The sequence below is a fragment of the Triturus cristatus genome, chromosome 6 (assembly GCF_964204655.1).
Source record: "Triturus cristatus chromosome 6, aTriCri1.1, whole genome shotgun sequence".
NCBI lineage: Eukaryota > Metazoa > Chordata > Amphibia > Caudata > Salamandridae > Triturus > Triturus cristatus.
The window spans coordinates 1,814,454,890-1,814,472,156 of record NC_140589.1 but is presented as its reverse complement, the minus strand read 5'-3'; the positions used below and the strand labels follow the sequence as shown (position 1 = coordinate 1,814,472,156).

General features: G+C 40.3%; 1 protein-coding gene across 1 annotated transcript in view; it reads left to right on the top strand.

The window, feature by feature from the left end:
* Positions 1-17,267, top strand: part of LOC146822078 (dihydropyrimidinase-related protein 1-like) — a 234,961-nt gene that overhangs the window by 59,629 nt on the left and 158,065 nt on the right. The window contains exon 3 of the mRNA XM_085613175.1: positions 14,041-14,129. Within this exon, the coding sequence (XP_085469301.1) occupies positions 14,041-14,129 (89 nt within the window). The remainder of the gene's footprint in view (positions 1-14,040; positions 14,130-17,267) is intronic.

Here is a 17,267-nt window from a genome sequence, read left to right as displayed (position 1 = left end):
AATGCACTCTGTATGGAATATGACCTAAGACCAACCAATGGTCGATCTAAATCGGATCCTTTGGGTGCGCACACCTATAACAGGATGGGACACACTTCTAGAATAGATTATGTTGTGTTGAATTATAATCTGTGGTCACTCCATTATGATATGGAGGTTATTGCGTCTTGCGATAGCGACCACAATCCCCTCTCCTTAACATTGTTTGCCCCCTGGCAGGCTGGGAACCCAGTTAAGATCCCCATAAGTGGAAAACCTCCCATGAGCTTGCTCCTTCGCGCTGTGGCAGGCGCCTAAAGTGGGCTAAAGTAGCAGCGGACGAGGAAAGGATGGCACAGGCAGGGACCACTATGGCAGCATTGGGCCCGCGCCTTGAAGCCCTGGGTACCACCAGCCAATCTGTTTCACCATTATTCACAGAAACCATTGCGTTGTTAAGTGATTTGTTTATTATACCCCAATCCAGCGTGAATGTTTCTGCGAAAGGTGCTCCTAGGGCAAGAAACAAGTGGTATTCCTCTAAATGTCGGGTTGCAAAGGGGGAACTTATTTCCGCAGTGAAAAGTAAGGATACAGGCAACATTAGATGGGCGAGGAAACTTTATAAAAAAGTTGTGGCAGAGGCAAAGGAGGCCCATGATTATAGTTTCTGGTGGGATCTAGTGGAGGCAAGCACCAGGAAAGACTCCAAGGGGTTCTGGGAGCTATTGAGAGCTAGGGACAAACCTCTTGATTCCCAGTTTACTTGTAATATTCCTGGTGATCTTTGGTTTGCCCACTTTTCTAAACTGTACTCTGTCCAAAGTGGGGTACCCCATCCTAACATGGGCCCCCTCGCCAGCTTAACAGCCGAGATCTCCATTAATGCCTGCCCCTTCAGCACTGAGGAAGTTGCAAGGGCAATTAGTTGTATTGTATCTAACAACGCTGCCGGACCGGACGGAATCCCGGGTGACTTGCTGAAGAAATATCCATTATCCTGGAGTAGGTTAATCGCCTCACTTTTGAATGAGGTTGTGTCGGGAGGTTCTCTCCCTGACTCATGGAGGGGTGCTGAGGTCGTCCCTATTTTTAAAAAAGGCTGTCGGGACGACCCAGCTAATTATCGCCCTATTAGCCTCCTTGATTCAACACAAAAGGTTGCGGGCAAAGTGGTACTAGGTAGGATCCTGCAGTGGGTCGAAGAAAATCAGGTTCTGTCAGACTTTCAGGCAGGTTTTAGATCAGGGATGGGTACCATCGAGCAGACGTTTCGCCTTTTAATGATATATTGGAAAGTGGTTGTGCTGGGTGGGGGCAGCTTGTATTTAGTCTTTATAGACTTGCGAACTGCCTTCGACCTGGTCCCACGAGTCCAATTGTGGAATGTCTTAGGTAAGTTGGGTTTACCTCCCTACTTGTTGGCCTTGCTTATAAAGTTCCACGAAAGCAACTTTGCCCAGATTAGGTGGGGTACCCAGGGGGAGAAAACATCTCGTATCTCCGTAGATAGGGGCGTCCGCCAGGGATGTGTGCTTGCCCCCACTCTGTTTTCTCTTTATGTTAACGGAGTGGTGGAGCATCTGCTTCAACAGCCGTCAGACGCACCATCCCTGGCTGGCAGAAAAGTACCTACGCTCCTTTTCGCGGATGATACCCTCCTAATTTCAAAGTCACCAGTAGGTATCCAAAAGTTGCTCTCTAGTTTTAAGGCCTTTTGTGATACCAAGGGCCTGTCCATAAACATAAGCAAGACCAAATTCCTTGTTCTTAACCCTCCCAGGATAGCGGCTGTTCCTCCTTCCTTGGACTCTGTTCCCCTTGATAGAGTTAACGAATTTGACTACCTAGGTATCCGTCTGTGTGCCAATATGAGCTGGAAGGCGCACCACCAAAAGGTGTTTTTGACCCATAAGAGGGTCACAGGGGCCCTGCTCAAGGAACAACGTGCCTCAGTTTTAAAACCTATTGGGGCACTTCTTGATATTTATAGGGCAAGGGTGGTGAGTGCAGCACTGTATGGTGCGGAACTATGGGGTATACAAAGAGTTGATATTTTGACACACCTTGAAAATAATTTTCATAAAGATCTTATGAAGTTACCCCACAGTACCCCTTCAATTCCCCTCCTGCTAGATGCAGGCACACGCTCAATCAGTGAGCAAGCTAGGCTACGTCCCCTTTTATTATGGGCCAGGATATGGAATGTCCCTGAATTGAGTAGTTATGCAGATGCCCTCAGCGAAATCTTATCCTCATCCGGCTGGTATAAAGTAATCTGGCTTAGGGAGGTTAAGCGACTTCTCTATGACCTGGGTTTAGGAGATGCTTGGGTCAATAGAACAGCACCCTCGAAACAAATGCTCAAGAAGATCTATTGGCTCTGGGTGGATAATGAGAGGTTGTGTAACCCTAATCATTGTAAATCTGTCGCCCAGTTTTTGTTAGTTAAGGAGATCCCTTTTAGAGAACCTTATTTGGATGCAATCTTCAACCCAGGTGATAGAGCATTATACTTTAAATTCAGGGTGGGTGTTCTTCCCCTAGGATTCTTTACGTCTACCTGGAAACCTCCATACCAAACTGTCCCTTACTGTCCCTTTTGTAATCTAAGGGTCGAGTCCACAGCTCATTTGTTGTTTGAGTGCCATGCTTATTCTGTGCCTAGGTCGAGATGGCTGAAGCCTTTATGTAGGAGCCTAGGTACAAGATCATACTTGGAAGCTCTACGCATATTGCGCTTAGACGCACGTCCCTTCTTTGCCTGTTGTATAGCTAAATTTTTGGGTTGGGCTTGGAGGATAAGAACTGTAAGGAAACAGCTGTTACAGTAATATCCTTTTTTAATAATTTTTAGATATTCGACAGTATATGGAATTTAATAATTATTTTATCTTGTAACTGTATTGTATTATGTCTTATTTATTGTGCGTTATGTGTTGTATTGTTGTGCTTTTATGACAAACTGTCGAAATAAAGCTTTTGAACTGAACTGATTATTATCCTGTATTGGTTGCTGAAAGTGCGCTTTCCACTTTTTTACTCATTTCTTTTTTGTATACTAATATACTAGTATCCTTTGGCTTTTTTCTTCCCTTCATTTCTCTGCGGTGCTGTATTTTGCCCCCGCTGTGGCTGCGTGCTCTATGGCTGCAAATATGGGCTTGTCACCAAACGCTAAAGACGCAAAGGACTCTAAAGCTTCTCTTAAGAGGTCCAAACAAGTGTCTCCTACACCTGACACTGGTCACAAAGACACCAATTCCACGCTTGAGACTATTCTAACGCGCCTTAATGATGTTCATGACATTGCGCAGTCTACCAAGACTAACACAGATTTGCTGCAAGTGGAAGTGGCAGCCATTAGGAATGATTTTAAGGCTCTTTCCCTTCGTGTTTCAGCCACAGAAACTCGTATTAGTGGTGCAGAGGATACTATGCAAAAACAATCTAGGTCTCTTGGTCAGTTGGAACGCTCAATGGCGGCATTGCGGAGGGATCTCACTGAACAAGAAGATCGTAACCGCAGATCCAATCTGCGCATTTTTGGTCTTCCGGAGGAGGTTGAGAAGGATGCACCTTCTATGATTGAGTTCTTATATCAGTGGCTTCCTTCCACGCTGCAAATTTCTTTCCAAAGAGACTTTGAGTTGGAACGGGCACACCGTGTTCCCGCATTTCGCTCTAAATCTGCCACGCAACCAAGAGCGATAATTTTTAAGCCACTGCGCCATCAACATACGGAACAGATTCTGGCTCATATGCGGAAGGTTAAGGTTGTCTCATGGAATGGCCATCACATTTCAATTTCTCAGGACTTTGCCAGGGACACGGAAATAAGGAGGAAGGGCTTTCTTAATCTTCGGAAGCGTCTCTCTGAGATGAACATTCCCTTCTCTTTTTTTCTGGTCCTTCAAAATTCCGCATTACCTTCAAAGGTCGTTCCAGAATCTTTGATGAACCTGCTGATTTGGCCTTGTTTTTGGATAATCAGATGGAGCTGCAGATGGAACTTCAAGTGGAAGCGTCGTTTGCCCCTGGTTCCTCTGGCACCTGATGGGGTTACATATAACTGCAATGAGTTTTCTCTTATTCAGATCTATTAAGTTTATCTTTTTTAGGTCTGTGTGGTGGTCTTATTGTCCATTGTTGTTGGTGTGCTGTTGTTGTTTTTCTTGTGTGTGACGGTGTAAGCTCAGTATGGGCTGTGTTTTCTCTCCGTTTCTTTATCTGGTATACCTTCGTATCTCTATGATGAAGTGACCATTGTCTCCGATGTGTCTACTTTATGTATTCTCTAATATTTCGTAGTATTGTTTCTTGAAAGGTCAATCTTTTTCCTCTTTGCTTGTTTTTTTTCCGTGTCAGGTTCCGGTTCATTCTTGTGCTTCCTTTCTCCCTGACTTCCATTAATGTTATTTCCATTGTCGTATTTTTAATTTGGTCTTCTCGCGTGTTGTTTCTTCCTTTTGTTGTTTTTGTCTCTATAGAGTATGTTATTGATTACTATCTGTACTGTTTTATGGTTTACTATGCATTAATTGCATCATAGATACCTATTAATTGCTGTATATAGAGTTAAATTTAAGTTCTGTATAGCCAATTTTTATATTTTATTTCATTGCTATATCACTGATTGGTCTGTTTCCTTATTATTATTAACTGCTTATCTCTATTAGATCCAATTTACCATATTTATATTGCATTTTATTGTCTCATGTTTTTTTACTTATATAGTTATATATTTAGATACTCTTGCCTCTTTAAATTAAATTAAGTATAACAAGTGTTATATATTTGTGGATAGTTAACTAGATGCCTCTCTTTAAATGTTACATTTTTTAGTATATACTTGCTTCTTCTATTTATCTTCCATAGGGCTTCATTGATTGTTTTCCTGATCAGCTATTTCATCCTTTATTTTATTATGTTTCACTTATTCTCTTCATACTATACCTTATAGTCTTCTGTGGAAATTTATTTCTTTTTCTTTATTCTTTCCTGCTCTTCACGAGGTGTGTGTCGGTTTTGTTGCTACCTCATATTAGAGATAGTTATTAGCTTATTTTTCATAATTTCCTCATTTGTAACATTAGATCTCCCTCTTTCTTCTGCTTTCTCCATTCTTTTTGACATAATGTATTTGTTCCTATTTATCAAGTTGGTATATACATGTCGCCGGTTTAGACTTACATGATGATTTGTTTTTGGAATACTCTAATGAATTCTAGTTCATATTTCAGATATTTCTTTTTCTTAGTTAAGTATAATCAGTTATGTACTGTATTGGGGCTGTTTATGCTGATTGTATTTATTCCTCGTGATGGTCCCCTTGCTCATCTTCCCATGTTCCCCCTAGTATGAATTTGGTCTTTTTCAGACCTTCCTTGTTGGTTCTTCTCTCTCTTCTTCTGTTTCCTTTCCTGCTTTCTTTTTCCTCTTCTTTCTCCTTTTGTCTTCGGATTTCCTCCTTGGATTCTCCCTGTTCTGTGTTGTCTGGTGTCTGGGCTCGAATTTGGTTGGTTGTTGTATATCCTCTATCAATTATAGAATATCATTTTTCCCTATTATTGGCTCTATGTCTAGACTGAATATACTTTCCCTTAATGTGAAAGGATTAAATCACCCAGTTAAAGGGTCAAAAATATTAGATTACTGCAAATCCCTTTCTTCGGATCTAGTCCTTTTTCAAGAGACAAAGGTATCTGCCAGAGAGGCGCTATTTTTGAAGAAAGAATGGGTTTCTGATGTTGCTTGTTCAGATGCTTGTGGCAAAAGAAACGGAGTAATTACTTTGGTTTCCAAACATTCTGGATTATCTATTGTTTCCTCTGAACAGGATACAGAGGGACGTTGGTTATTATCTAAGTTGACTGATGGTAATGCTGATCTCTTTGTCATGAATATTTATGCCCCTAACAAGGATGATCCGTCTTTTTGGAGAGTAATCACCAAAAAGCTAAATGACACACCTCATTCTGATAATCTTATTGTAGGTAGAGATTTTAATTTACCAATGGATCCTATCCTAGATAGGAATTCTGCCTTTAATTTTCGTCCCCCTAAATCACATAAACAAATGATTAATATGTGCTCTCTTATCCATCTTCAGGATGTCTGGCGTCTTCATAATCCCACTGGCTGTGATTTCTCCTTTTTTTCGTCTCCCCATTCTTCTTTTTCACGTATTGATTATCTTTTGGTTCACTCCTCTCTTGTTCAATCTTCCTCATCTCCGATTATTCATCCTATTTTGATTTCAGACCATGCCGCGGTGACGTTCACACTCTTGTCTTTTACCCCTAGAGCGAGGCCTCGATCTTGGAGGCTAAACACGGAAATCTTACATGATGATTCCCAAGTTCGGGAGTTCTCCAATGCTATTGAGACGTTTTTCCGTGAGAATGTTGGTTCAGTTGATTCCCATGTTGTTCTTTGGGACTCTTTTAAATGCACTTTCCGTGGTCAGGTCATCAAATGTATGGCAAGGAGAAACGCTGCCATTAAAAAGGAACTCACGGACTTAGCAGCTGAGATTAAAACTCAGGAATCTCTTTTTCGACAATCTAAAGATAAATCTTGCCTTCAATCTATTAAGAATTTAAAATATACATACAATACTATAGTCACTAAGAGAGCTCATATAGGTCTTCAGGCTCAGAAATCTAAGAAGTTGTTGTTGAAAAAACGTGCTGGCAAGATGCTTGCGGCTACATTAAAGTTCCAGGAATCTTCTTATAAATCTTCCCAAATCTCTTCTATTGTTGATCATCTTGGTAAGAAAAAATTTCAGACTGAAGAAATTCTTGAGGTCTTTCGAGATTTTTATAATAAATTATATACCCCCTCTAATCAATCTTCTTTTGAACAATGTCAAGAGTTCTTAAAGACAGTTCCTGCGAAAACTGTATCGGAGGAAGATAATCATTCTTTGAATGGCCCGATTACTTCTGATGAAATTATTTCTGCAATTAAAGTTACTCGTTCCGGCAAAGCTCCAGGTCCTGATGGATATCCTATTTTGTTTTATAAAACCTTTATATCTGAGATTGTGCCGCAGCTTCAATCCGTCTTTGATGCTTTTATTAAAGATGGTTCTGTGTCTGGTTCTGCTGCTGATGCTACTATTGTAGTAATTCCCAAAGAAGGAAAAGATCATTCGGATCCCAAAAATTTTCGTCCTATTTCTCTTCTTAACATGGAAGCTAAGATTTTTGCTAAAATCTTAGCTAAACGTCTAGAATCTCTTATTCCTCAATTGGTTCATCCTTCTCAAACAGGTTTTGTAAAGGGTCGTCTTGCACTGGATAATATCCGTACTTTTTGTCACATTCTTGGTTCTGCTAAGCGTTCCAATCTTCCGGCGGCGGCCTTGGCCCTTGATGCTGAAAAGGCCTTTGATAAGGTCTCTTGGCCTTTTCTACGAGCTGTTTTATGTGCACACAATCTTGGTGACTCCTTTATCCGTATGGTTATGTCTCTTTACTCCCGACCTAGAGCTAACATCAGAGTAAATGGAGCTACGTCGTCCTTTTTTAACCTTCGCCAGGGTACTAGGCAAGGATGTCCCTTGTCTCCTCTTTTATTTTTGTTATCCATTGATCCTCTTCTTAGAATGATTGACTTACATCCAGACATTAAGGGATTCTCTTTTGGGTCTCATCAGATAAAATCAGCTGCATATGCGGATGATGTTCTTATTTTTTCTGACGATATTGCACTGGCCATCCCTGCTATTTCTGATACGATTTCTCTTTTCTCAAAGCTTTCAGGATATACCCTGAACAAAGATAAGACAGAGATGTTCCCCTTAAATGCTTATTGTTTCTCTTCTCATATGGGTTCGGCGGGTTTTAAGTGGCAATCCAAGCAACTAAAATATTTGGGTATCTATTTTTGTTCCACTCTCTATGCTACGGTTACTTATAATGAATCTCAAACTATTCTTAAGGTGCGACGCCTTTTAGAAACTTCGTCTCCGAAGCATATTTCCTGGTGGGGTCGTTTGCAGACTCTTAAAATGATGATAACACCTATTATTAATTTTGCTTCCTCTATGCTTCCAGTAAGGCTTTCTGATTCCTTCTTTCATGAACTTGATTTACTTACTTCCAAATTCTTATGGAATAACAGAAGGGCTAGAATTGCCTATAAATTCTTACGGAAATCTTATGATATGGGAGGATGTAATTTTCCTGATTGGGGGAAGTATCAAACTGCCTTTCTGGCGTCCCAGGGTGCTCTTTGGTTTTCTTCTCCCTCTATTCATGTTCCATCCTGGTTGCTAATAGAACAAGCACTGGCCTCCCCGTTGCCGACTGCCTCTCTTTTAACCACGAAAACTCTTTCTATTCCATTCTCTCGATCTATTATTTTAGATACTATTGCTGCGGTCCGCAAAGTGGATAAGAAAGTGGCAATTCCACTGCATAAAACTAGATGGTCGTCTATTTGGCGGAATTCTAAAATCAAAATTAATATTGATCCAGAGTTAATGTCTTATTGGGCTGCGAAAGGTATCTCACTTGTTAAACATCTCTATGACTCCAACAATGATCCTTTCCCTTTCTCATCCCTAGCTCAACAATTTTCTTTATCTAACTTAGACTTTTATACCTTTCTTAAGATAAAGGTAGCACTTGCTAAAGTACACCTTCATCCTTCATCCTTCCTCCCCTACGATTACGCTTTTTCAATTATGGATCAGGACTGGTCATGTAGCGTCTAGGATTTACAAATTCTTGTCGTCCTCTACACTTCCTTCCCAAACTGTTGCACAGCAAAAATGGTTACATCATTTTGATCATAGTGTTATCGATCATATCTCTTCAGACACATGGCAAGGTATTGGTAAACTTTCTCTTCGTAACAAAATCGCCCCCTCCTTAATGCAGTCTACGTTTTTCTCTATTAATCTTCTTCACTGGACTCCCATTCGTTTGTATTCACTAAATCTTAAAGAAAACAACCTGTGTTGGAGTTGTGGCCTTTTACCAGGCGATTTTCAACATATGTTCTTTGACTGCTCCCTTCTCCAACCCTTTTGGGATTTAATTCACAAACATCTCATGCTAATCTTTAATATTGAATTCCAACTTTCTTTTCCATTAATCCTTTTAGGTCCGTTGGCGGCCCCAGTCCCTCTGCCTTTAGATTCCATGGAATTACAATTGTTGGATCTCTTATTGACTATTGCAGTCAAAGTAATTCTCATGGAGTGGAAATCCTTCTCTTCAGTTTCTTACCATACTTGGTGGGCTTGGGTTTCCTTTTTACGAAGTGCGCATACGTCAGTTGACCACGCTCATCTTTCTCCCTCTATATCTACTGGTGTTTGGAAAGCCTTAGATACGTACATGGACCTGGTCTCCGAGGGGTTGGTGGATCAATATCCTTTTGATTTGTCTGGTTAATGTTGTCTTGTATGTCGGGTGATTCCTTTGGAAATCCTCTCCTCTTCCTTCACTCCTCCCTATCTTTCTTTCTCTTTTTTCATCTCTTTTCCACTTTTTCCGTCTTTTCTTCCTTCCTTTCTTTTTTCCTCTCATCCCTAATTTGCTATCTGATGGTGATACTTTTCATAATTACTTCTGCCGGATATCAACTTGTTTCTTTTCTCCTTAATTAATCTATCTATCTGATATCTGCAGATTAATGAATGACAATGATGTGTTTGCTTATTATTTAATTTTAATCTAACATATTTATTGTCTTTGTCTGATATTAATTGTATCACTTTTGCTTGTATTTTATGTCCCTATTTGCTTCTTTAAAACAATAAAATTCTTTTGAAATAAAAAAAATAACATTCCTATTTGTTCTTTGGTTTCATCCCTCACTTCACCACTCCCTCTTAAATTAGTTTTCTCGCCCCCCTTTTGGAACTTTTTATTTGTATTTAGTAAGCTAATTAATGAGCTGTGCAGAGTCTCATCATCCTTTTAGGGCGTTAAGCTGTGTGAACACAGCCCGTTCCTTGTTAGCAAGAACCTCTACCAGGAAGTTGGCCAAAACAGCCAAACCAAACCACCATGGCCACCCATCCCCTGCCCCCTCCTTTATTTGTATTTGCTAATCGAAATGTCCACATGCATCTCAAGGTTGAGCTCAATAGCAGGTGTATTGAAAGCCCCATGGACATTGTTACATCAGACCTCCAGTGCTTGCTCCTCCCATCTATTTCTTACAAGATTTACTGCGCCTCTCAAACAGAGGAGTCCATGTTGCCCATCCCCCTCTCACATTCGACCCATGACAAAGCATCCAGCTATGCATATCGTGAACAGCGGAGACCATAACAATCTTTGTTCATCAAAACCTAAAGGCATCACAACGCTCTTGAATCACTGGGGTGTGAAGTCTGGACATCTGATGGCCCTTACAAGGCTCATAACACAGATCCAAAACCTTCCTGAGCTTTTTAAACTCCTCAGTCTTTACAGAGAATAAATACTGACCAGAAGCAATCAGTGCAGTCACCGTTTTAAGGCTAAGTTCTTGGGCCACTAGATTTAATGATGGCCACATAAGATGTATAGCTAGGAATCTGACTGTGTATTAGATTATTGCCTACGGAAGCATCATGCTACAAGAATATCAAAGCCAAAAATATTGACAACCAAAACACTGCACTGTTAAGGAGATATTGGTAAGATGTACTATTGGTATAGATTTACCACTACTAACTCTGCATCTTTGTACCTTGAATATATTATCTATCATCAAGTTACATATATGAAAGTTAAGTATAGTAATAATTTATCTTAATATTTTGGTCATCAATATTTTGGTACAATATTTTTGTGGCCCTATATTTAAAACGCAGTATTCTGGTATGACACCTATGAAGCAAAAGTGCACAATATTTAAATTTGGCCATTAAAGTACAACTGAAATAAGCATAACATGTTTCAGAATTGTTATTAAATATAGCTGTTCCTCCCTTGAATTTTTCAATTTTCAGTGTCTGCTTTTTCATCAGTTAGTATTACATTACACACACTGTGATTAATTTTTAACCTTGGTAAGCATCACAGGCGGATAGGTGTATTTGGACAAGCTTGGCGATTAACACATATAAAGTAACATATCTAAAAAGACTCCTAAATGAGGAGATTGTGCAAAATTATACGGTACTTAGTGTTAATGCATTATAATATATTCAGAAATAAATCAATACAGCCAGTCTTGCTAAAAAACATAACTACTGGAAGAAGGGAGCAATCACAGTAACAAGAATGGTGTTTATACCTAGTTTAGACGCGGTAAGCATAATCTGTTCAACTAAAATAATCACTGTGACAATGAGCAAAGATAGGAGTGACACTTCCCTATTTGACATGGAATTTTTCACTAAAAATTACAAGCATATAGCACATATAGGATGACAGGGTGTTAACCAGAAACCGGTCCCAGGATTCTTGTGTCCGGTTCAGGGAAGACCTGGCTTGGCAGTTCGGGCTGGACTTTTCCCATGAGGCACAGGGTCAAGACTGATTTGCATATAGCTGGGTCTGAACCAAGGTGGCAAAGTGAGCTAAAGAATGATGATGGATTCAACTCAGATCTGTGAATGGGGGTGAGTGTCTGAAAAGTTTCAGTGCTCTGCCCATCATCTCCTTGTGTTTGCTTTGCAAAAAAAAAAACAACCGGAAAAAGGGAGCAATCACAGTAACAAGAATGGTGTTTGTACCTAGTTTAGACGGGGTAAGCATCATCTGTTCAACTAAATTAATGACTGTGAGAATGAGCAAAGATAGAAGTGACACTTCCCTATTTGACATGGAATTTTTCACTACAAATTACAAACATATAGCACATACAGGATGACAAAAAAGCTAAAAATACCTAACTGATTTATTACTTTTGTTTGAAATACTGAAGGATTGAGAAGGGTATTTGGAGCATGGGTAGGAGTGGCTGGAGGAAGCTGACATTAGTGTTGCTTTTCATCTGGTGTCTGATGCCACCTCAGGATGAGATATTTCATTATGGGATGTGTGATCCCACTGAGAAATTGTGACGTAAATTGTTCTTTGTTTAAAAAGATTTTACCTCCTACAAGGGTTTGTCAGGTGGTATGCTCTACCGTCTATAGGAGAATAATAAAAGAAATCCATAGCAATTGTACCGCTTATCTTATAATTCCATGTGATTTATAGGAGCCTTTCTTGGTGACGGTGGATTGGTCACCCATAAACATTTTTCAAGAACACTTATTCGGTTACAATATAAGTATGCAGAAATTAATGTATTTAATACATTTGTTCAATGAGTGACTTCTTTAAAAACACTGCAGGCATTTGCTTGTGGGTTTAGTAGAACAGTTAGTTTTGGGAAGCCGCCCTTTATTTTGCAATACTGAGTAGAACACTTTATTTACAATTTTGGTACTATATCAATTGTGTGTCTTGACTTACATGCCCTGCCAAAATGAGTATTTTTATAAATTTTACGGAATAGTGTAGTCCTATTTACATTTTGCATGTCAATAGCTACACTGTCAATCACATCGTATGACATCTATGTATTACACATATGCTAACACATGTGAGAACTGCTTCGAAAGAGTCACAGACCGAAGCCCGGCACACCCCACCTGGACCTGGCACACCATAACGTATCCACAACTACCAAGCTTTAGAAGGAAGGTGTTGGATTAACAACTGTTTGCATCTTGCAGTAGGTATACGTTGAAAGTTCCGAAAACATTGTCGCTTAACTATTTGTACTATTTGTACGATACCAGAAGGACGACGTGACGCTCCTGCACGTAGCGAAAACCCTAACTATTGAAGGGACCTATGAGGTTGGATCAGGAAATCTTTAAACCGAACCTAATACGCAAGTCTTCATTAATAAGAATCACTGCACGTATGTGGGCGGTGACAAGTACACCTATGACATAGGCTAGCACCACGTCTATCACCGGGGCTTAAGAAGATTGTTAATAAAATACATCCGATATTCTATGTTTGGACACCAGTGAAGAGGACAGAGGTATCTGCCCCTGACGCTCACTGCAGTTTCATGTTTTTTTAATGCCCGAGGGGATACTTTCTATCAGCATGAGGTGTTTTTAACGGTTCCAGCTTAAAACAGTTTTTCTTTGAGAGTTACAATTACAAGTCTTGATAAAGATGGTATTATAAAGTTTCCATCGAAATGCGTTGTCGCCCTTTAAGAAAAACACAATCCGCGAAGAGACTGAGACCTTTGAGTACTTATTGACATTACAGTACCGGGTTTTCAGCCCGCACAAATGAGATAACACGGATGTGTGCTATTTTAATGACATATTTGTTTGTCTACTGTATGTACTCTCTTTTTATTTTGTAATGTGTCTTCATGTGTTTGTCCAGAAAACGTTTTGATGTGCTCATAATATGTATATTTTTCTGAATCAATTTCAGATGTGAATAGATAAAACCCTATCAATATACCCCTAGATATGTGTATTTTATGAACTTCTTTTTAAACAATAAATAAATTTATATATTGTTTACACAAACGTTGTCCATATTGTGAACCTTGGGTATAGTTATACTCCCCTTATGTGTATGATGAGAACGTGAATGAGTGAGACCTAGTAGTGCATAGAGCTAGTAGTATTTAGAGATTCTTATTTCAACCCAAAGAAAACCTCTCTTCTGATACAATAGCTTAACTATTTGACCAGTTCCAGAGGCCTATATTGCATTAATTGTAAATTGTCATTTGAGAGTTATGGTGGACTCCTAATTGAGTGGGTGGTCTCCACCCAGAACTAGTGTGCTTATGTCTACATAAAATCTATTAGCATCCCCTTTTAGTCATTCATCTAATATTCTATGCTCCCTTCATAGACAATCCTTTACTCTACTTTATCATACCTTTCTCCAAAGGTCATAGGCCACAGGGTCAGGATTAACACAATATAGGAGAGATTGCCAACTGAAATGTGTACTTGATTAATGTATCTTTTCGAAGCAGTGAGCTTAATATTACTAAATATTATGGACAGTAATCCTTCCTTTTTAAGTTATTGTTTTCTTTATCAATTTTCCTCTCTGATTTCCACAGAATGACCGTCTGCTTATTAAGGGAGGAAGAATCATCAACGATGACCAGTCCTTCTACGCGGATATTTACCTGGAAGATGGAATCATCAAGTAGGTTTTAGATTTACAGTCCTTTTTCAATACTTGGATCTTAGGCAACCCATGTGTATCTAGATTTGAAGGGTGGGCGCCTGTCGAACCTGGCAGCCTTCTTAATGACTCTGGGCCTGATTTATAGTTTGATGGATGGTACTCTGTCCATCGGGGTAGCGGACAACATCACATCTGCCACACTGATGGTTTACCCGCCATCAAATTCAGAGATGACTACCAGCTTAGCAGTCATCCCTGTACATTGAAAATAAATACTTTCATGACAGTCCTTTCCATTGTACAAAATGTTTAATGGATGGCCCCTCTCAGTTTTGATGGTTGTTCACCAAACTTTACAAAAGGTTTTGTTTTTCTGAAACAAACTCTCAAAGCAGGTGTTTGCTTCAGAAAAACTAAAAAAATCATCCCCACAATCTGGGATGTTTCTCCAAGTGTGTGGCGGTCATTATTCTATTTTCTGTCTCTCACTGTCAGGTTTTATATTGCTGCAAAGAACAGGAACAAAATATTACCCCGTCCACTCTAATTGGGCATAATGTGTAATGTTCTTCCTCGGACAGCCCCAACTCCATTGGGCTGTCAAACAAAGTTTTCCATTGCTTAAGCCAATAGGGGCTTTGGCAATGGAGTTATGAAGCGTGGTAGAATAACGAGAGCATAATCGTTCCCTAGGTTTTGCAGAGCATAAATACAGGTTGCCCCAGTTAGCAATTCTTTTTCATCGACCTGGGCCAAAGGGAAGAGACAGAGAGTCCCCACCAACGCCTGGTTCTCCCCTACTGCAGAATCATTTTGATAGAGGCCCCTCCATTGCTCCCAAAACTAGGACTTAGGGAAAGCTTATCTAAAGCAAACAGGTTTAACTTTGGCTCATGATGTTCTGTCCCAAACCTACATCAGATTCATGTCCCCTTTGAAAACAGCCAAAGTGTGTGTGTGTATGTCTGTATGTATGTACGCATGCATGTAATATTTGAACAGTGCATACATAGTCAAAAGCCAGAGGAGCACTAAACAGGGTCAAAGACAATCTTAAAGTCAAGGAGTGATAGGGGCGATAGCTGGTTTTTGGACTGTTAATGCATAGTGATGTAGTGTCCTTTACAGAGGTGCATCTTCAACTTTTCCCAAATTGAAGCAGCATTCTGGTGGTCCTTATGATATGGGAATGCTGTACCAGATCCTGGGTGCATAGATGGAAAAGGCCAGCTGCCTTATTTTTTCTTTTTTACACTTCTTAATCTAAAGTTGTAGTATAATGGGGGCCTGGCTGCTGGTGTGCCGAGAACCACCAGTGATTGTGAACTTGTCTGCAAGATAAGCAAGGGTGCTGATGATGGCTTTATAAATGATACATCTGGTCTTGAAAATTGTGCAGGCTGGCAAGAAGAGCCCATAGATTCCAAGAAGTGTCATCAGGAGGGGGGGATTAAATTATATTTATTCAGGATTTAAATGAGACATACTACATCATTTAGGATGCACCTAAGGGTGCCAGTGTGGAGCCTGGGAGGCCATCGAGCAGGGTGTAACCATCATTCAGATGTGGGAGTACTAGGACTTGAACAGCAGTTCTGAAGTCACTTTTGGAAAAACTGTTTCCTTTTCTGTAGAAGATAGAGCTGGTACCAGGCTATCTTTGTATTTGTTGCAATATGGTCCTTGAGGGACAGGTTGATGTCCTAGGTGAATGCAGGAAAGTTGGCATTCAGTGAAACTTAGAGTTTGGAGCCATCAAGGTTCATGTCATTAATCCAGGTATGTTCTGTTTGTTCTGTGTTGTTGTTGACAAATAATAGGATTACCTGTGCATGCATAGGAAAGCCCCTCACACCTGCTATAGTATGTATCAATACATGGGCCATCAAAAAGAACGTCCCTAGCTCCCCACACACATTGGATACTCCTGTCTCTTCCAACACTACTTGCCAAGTGTCACCTCTATAACATCATACCAGGGAATGACCTAGAGAGGGTTACACAAATGGAAAGACCTGTTAGCCAATAATGCTGCAATGGCCCTATCCATGCTTATATTGTATCACCTATACACCTGATCCTAGCTTTGAAGTCCTATGGGGAAACTCCAACATATGGCTGTCGTCAATGCTGTGTGTCTGATTTGTGAATGAGTGCTGAGCGTGACTGCAGGAGGCACACTATTTGGAGAGGCCTGGGTAAGCCTTTATTGGGGGCAGCAAAACAATGTATGGCTGGTCAGGAAGGGAAGGATAAGTTATACAAATGTTTCTGAAACTGAGACCAGTGTGGATGACAGCAGTGTTATAATTGGCATGGTTTTTTGGAGTGTAACTGGTGAAGATGAGTGTGTGAGGTCTTAAAGTTTCTAGAGAGTTAGTGGAGTCCCAGCTCAGAAAGGTAAGGGATGAGGTGATCACTGCAAGTAGCCATCCTCCTACCTGGGCTGCTTTGCGGGTCTTGCCTCTCCAAACACAGCAAGAATGTTAGGGAACTTCCTTTTGGAGGATTGCACTGTGTAGTGTGTGCACCGTCTGGAGGATGAGCCCAGAACTCTTTGGAACTGGGGAAGCCGTCCTTGTCAAAACCCAACTTCAGATGGTATGCACAGAGGGGGAAGAGGTCTTACCAGACCCCAGACCTGCTGATTCCTTTTTCACCACTAAGAGTGTAATTCACTGTGAGGCAATATTGTAGGGACGGGGAAGCAGAGTCCAAAGGAGGGATGCCACTTCACTGCTCTGGGGTAGACACTGGTTGTGACAATGCCTTACAGTCATAGACAGAACCCTAGCTCATTGGTGGCTCACACTTAGCCATATATTCTTGTTACTACCTCATCATCTATTCTTCCACCATTCCTGAGTGGATGTAGGATGCTCCATGAAAGGAGGATTTGACTACGCCCATGGTCATGAGAGATGTTGAGAACATTACCTCACTTGTGTGAATTTGAGTGAACAAGTAAGTCACAAGGACCCATAAGCAAGTTGTAGAGAGTTTATAAGATTTCCTAAATGAATATGTATATGGTTAACCAGATTTTTGAATAAATAGCATTGTGATTTTTACCATTACCTAATTTAATAGTACTACGATTACTCACTTTGAAAGGATGTAAGGCTAAGTTGCGCTTGCTGGGATTTGTAACTTCCA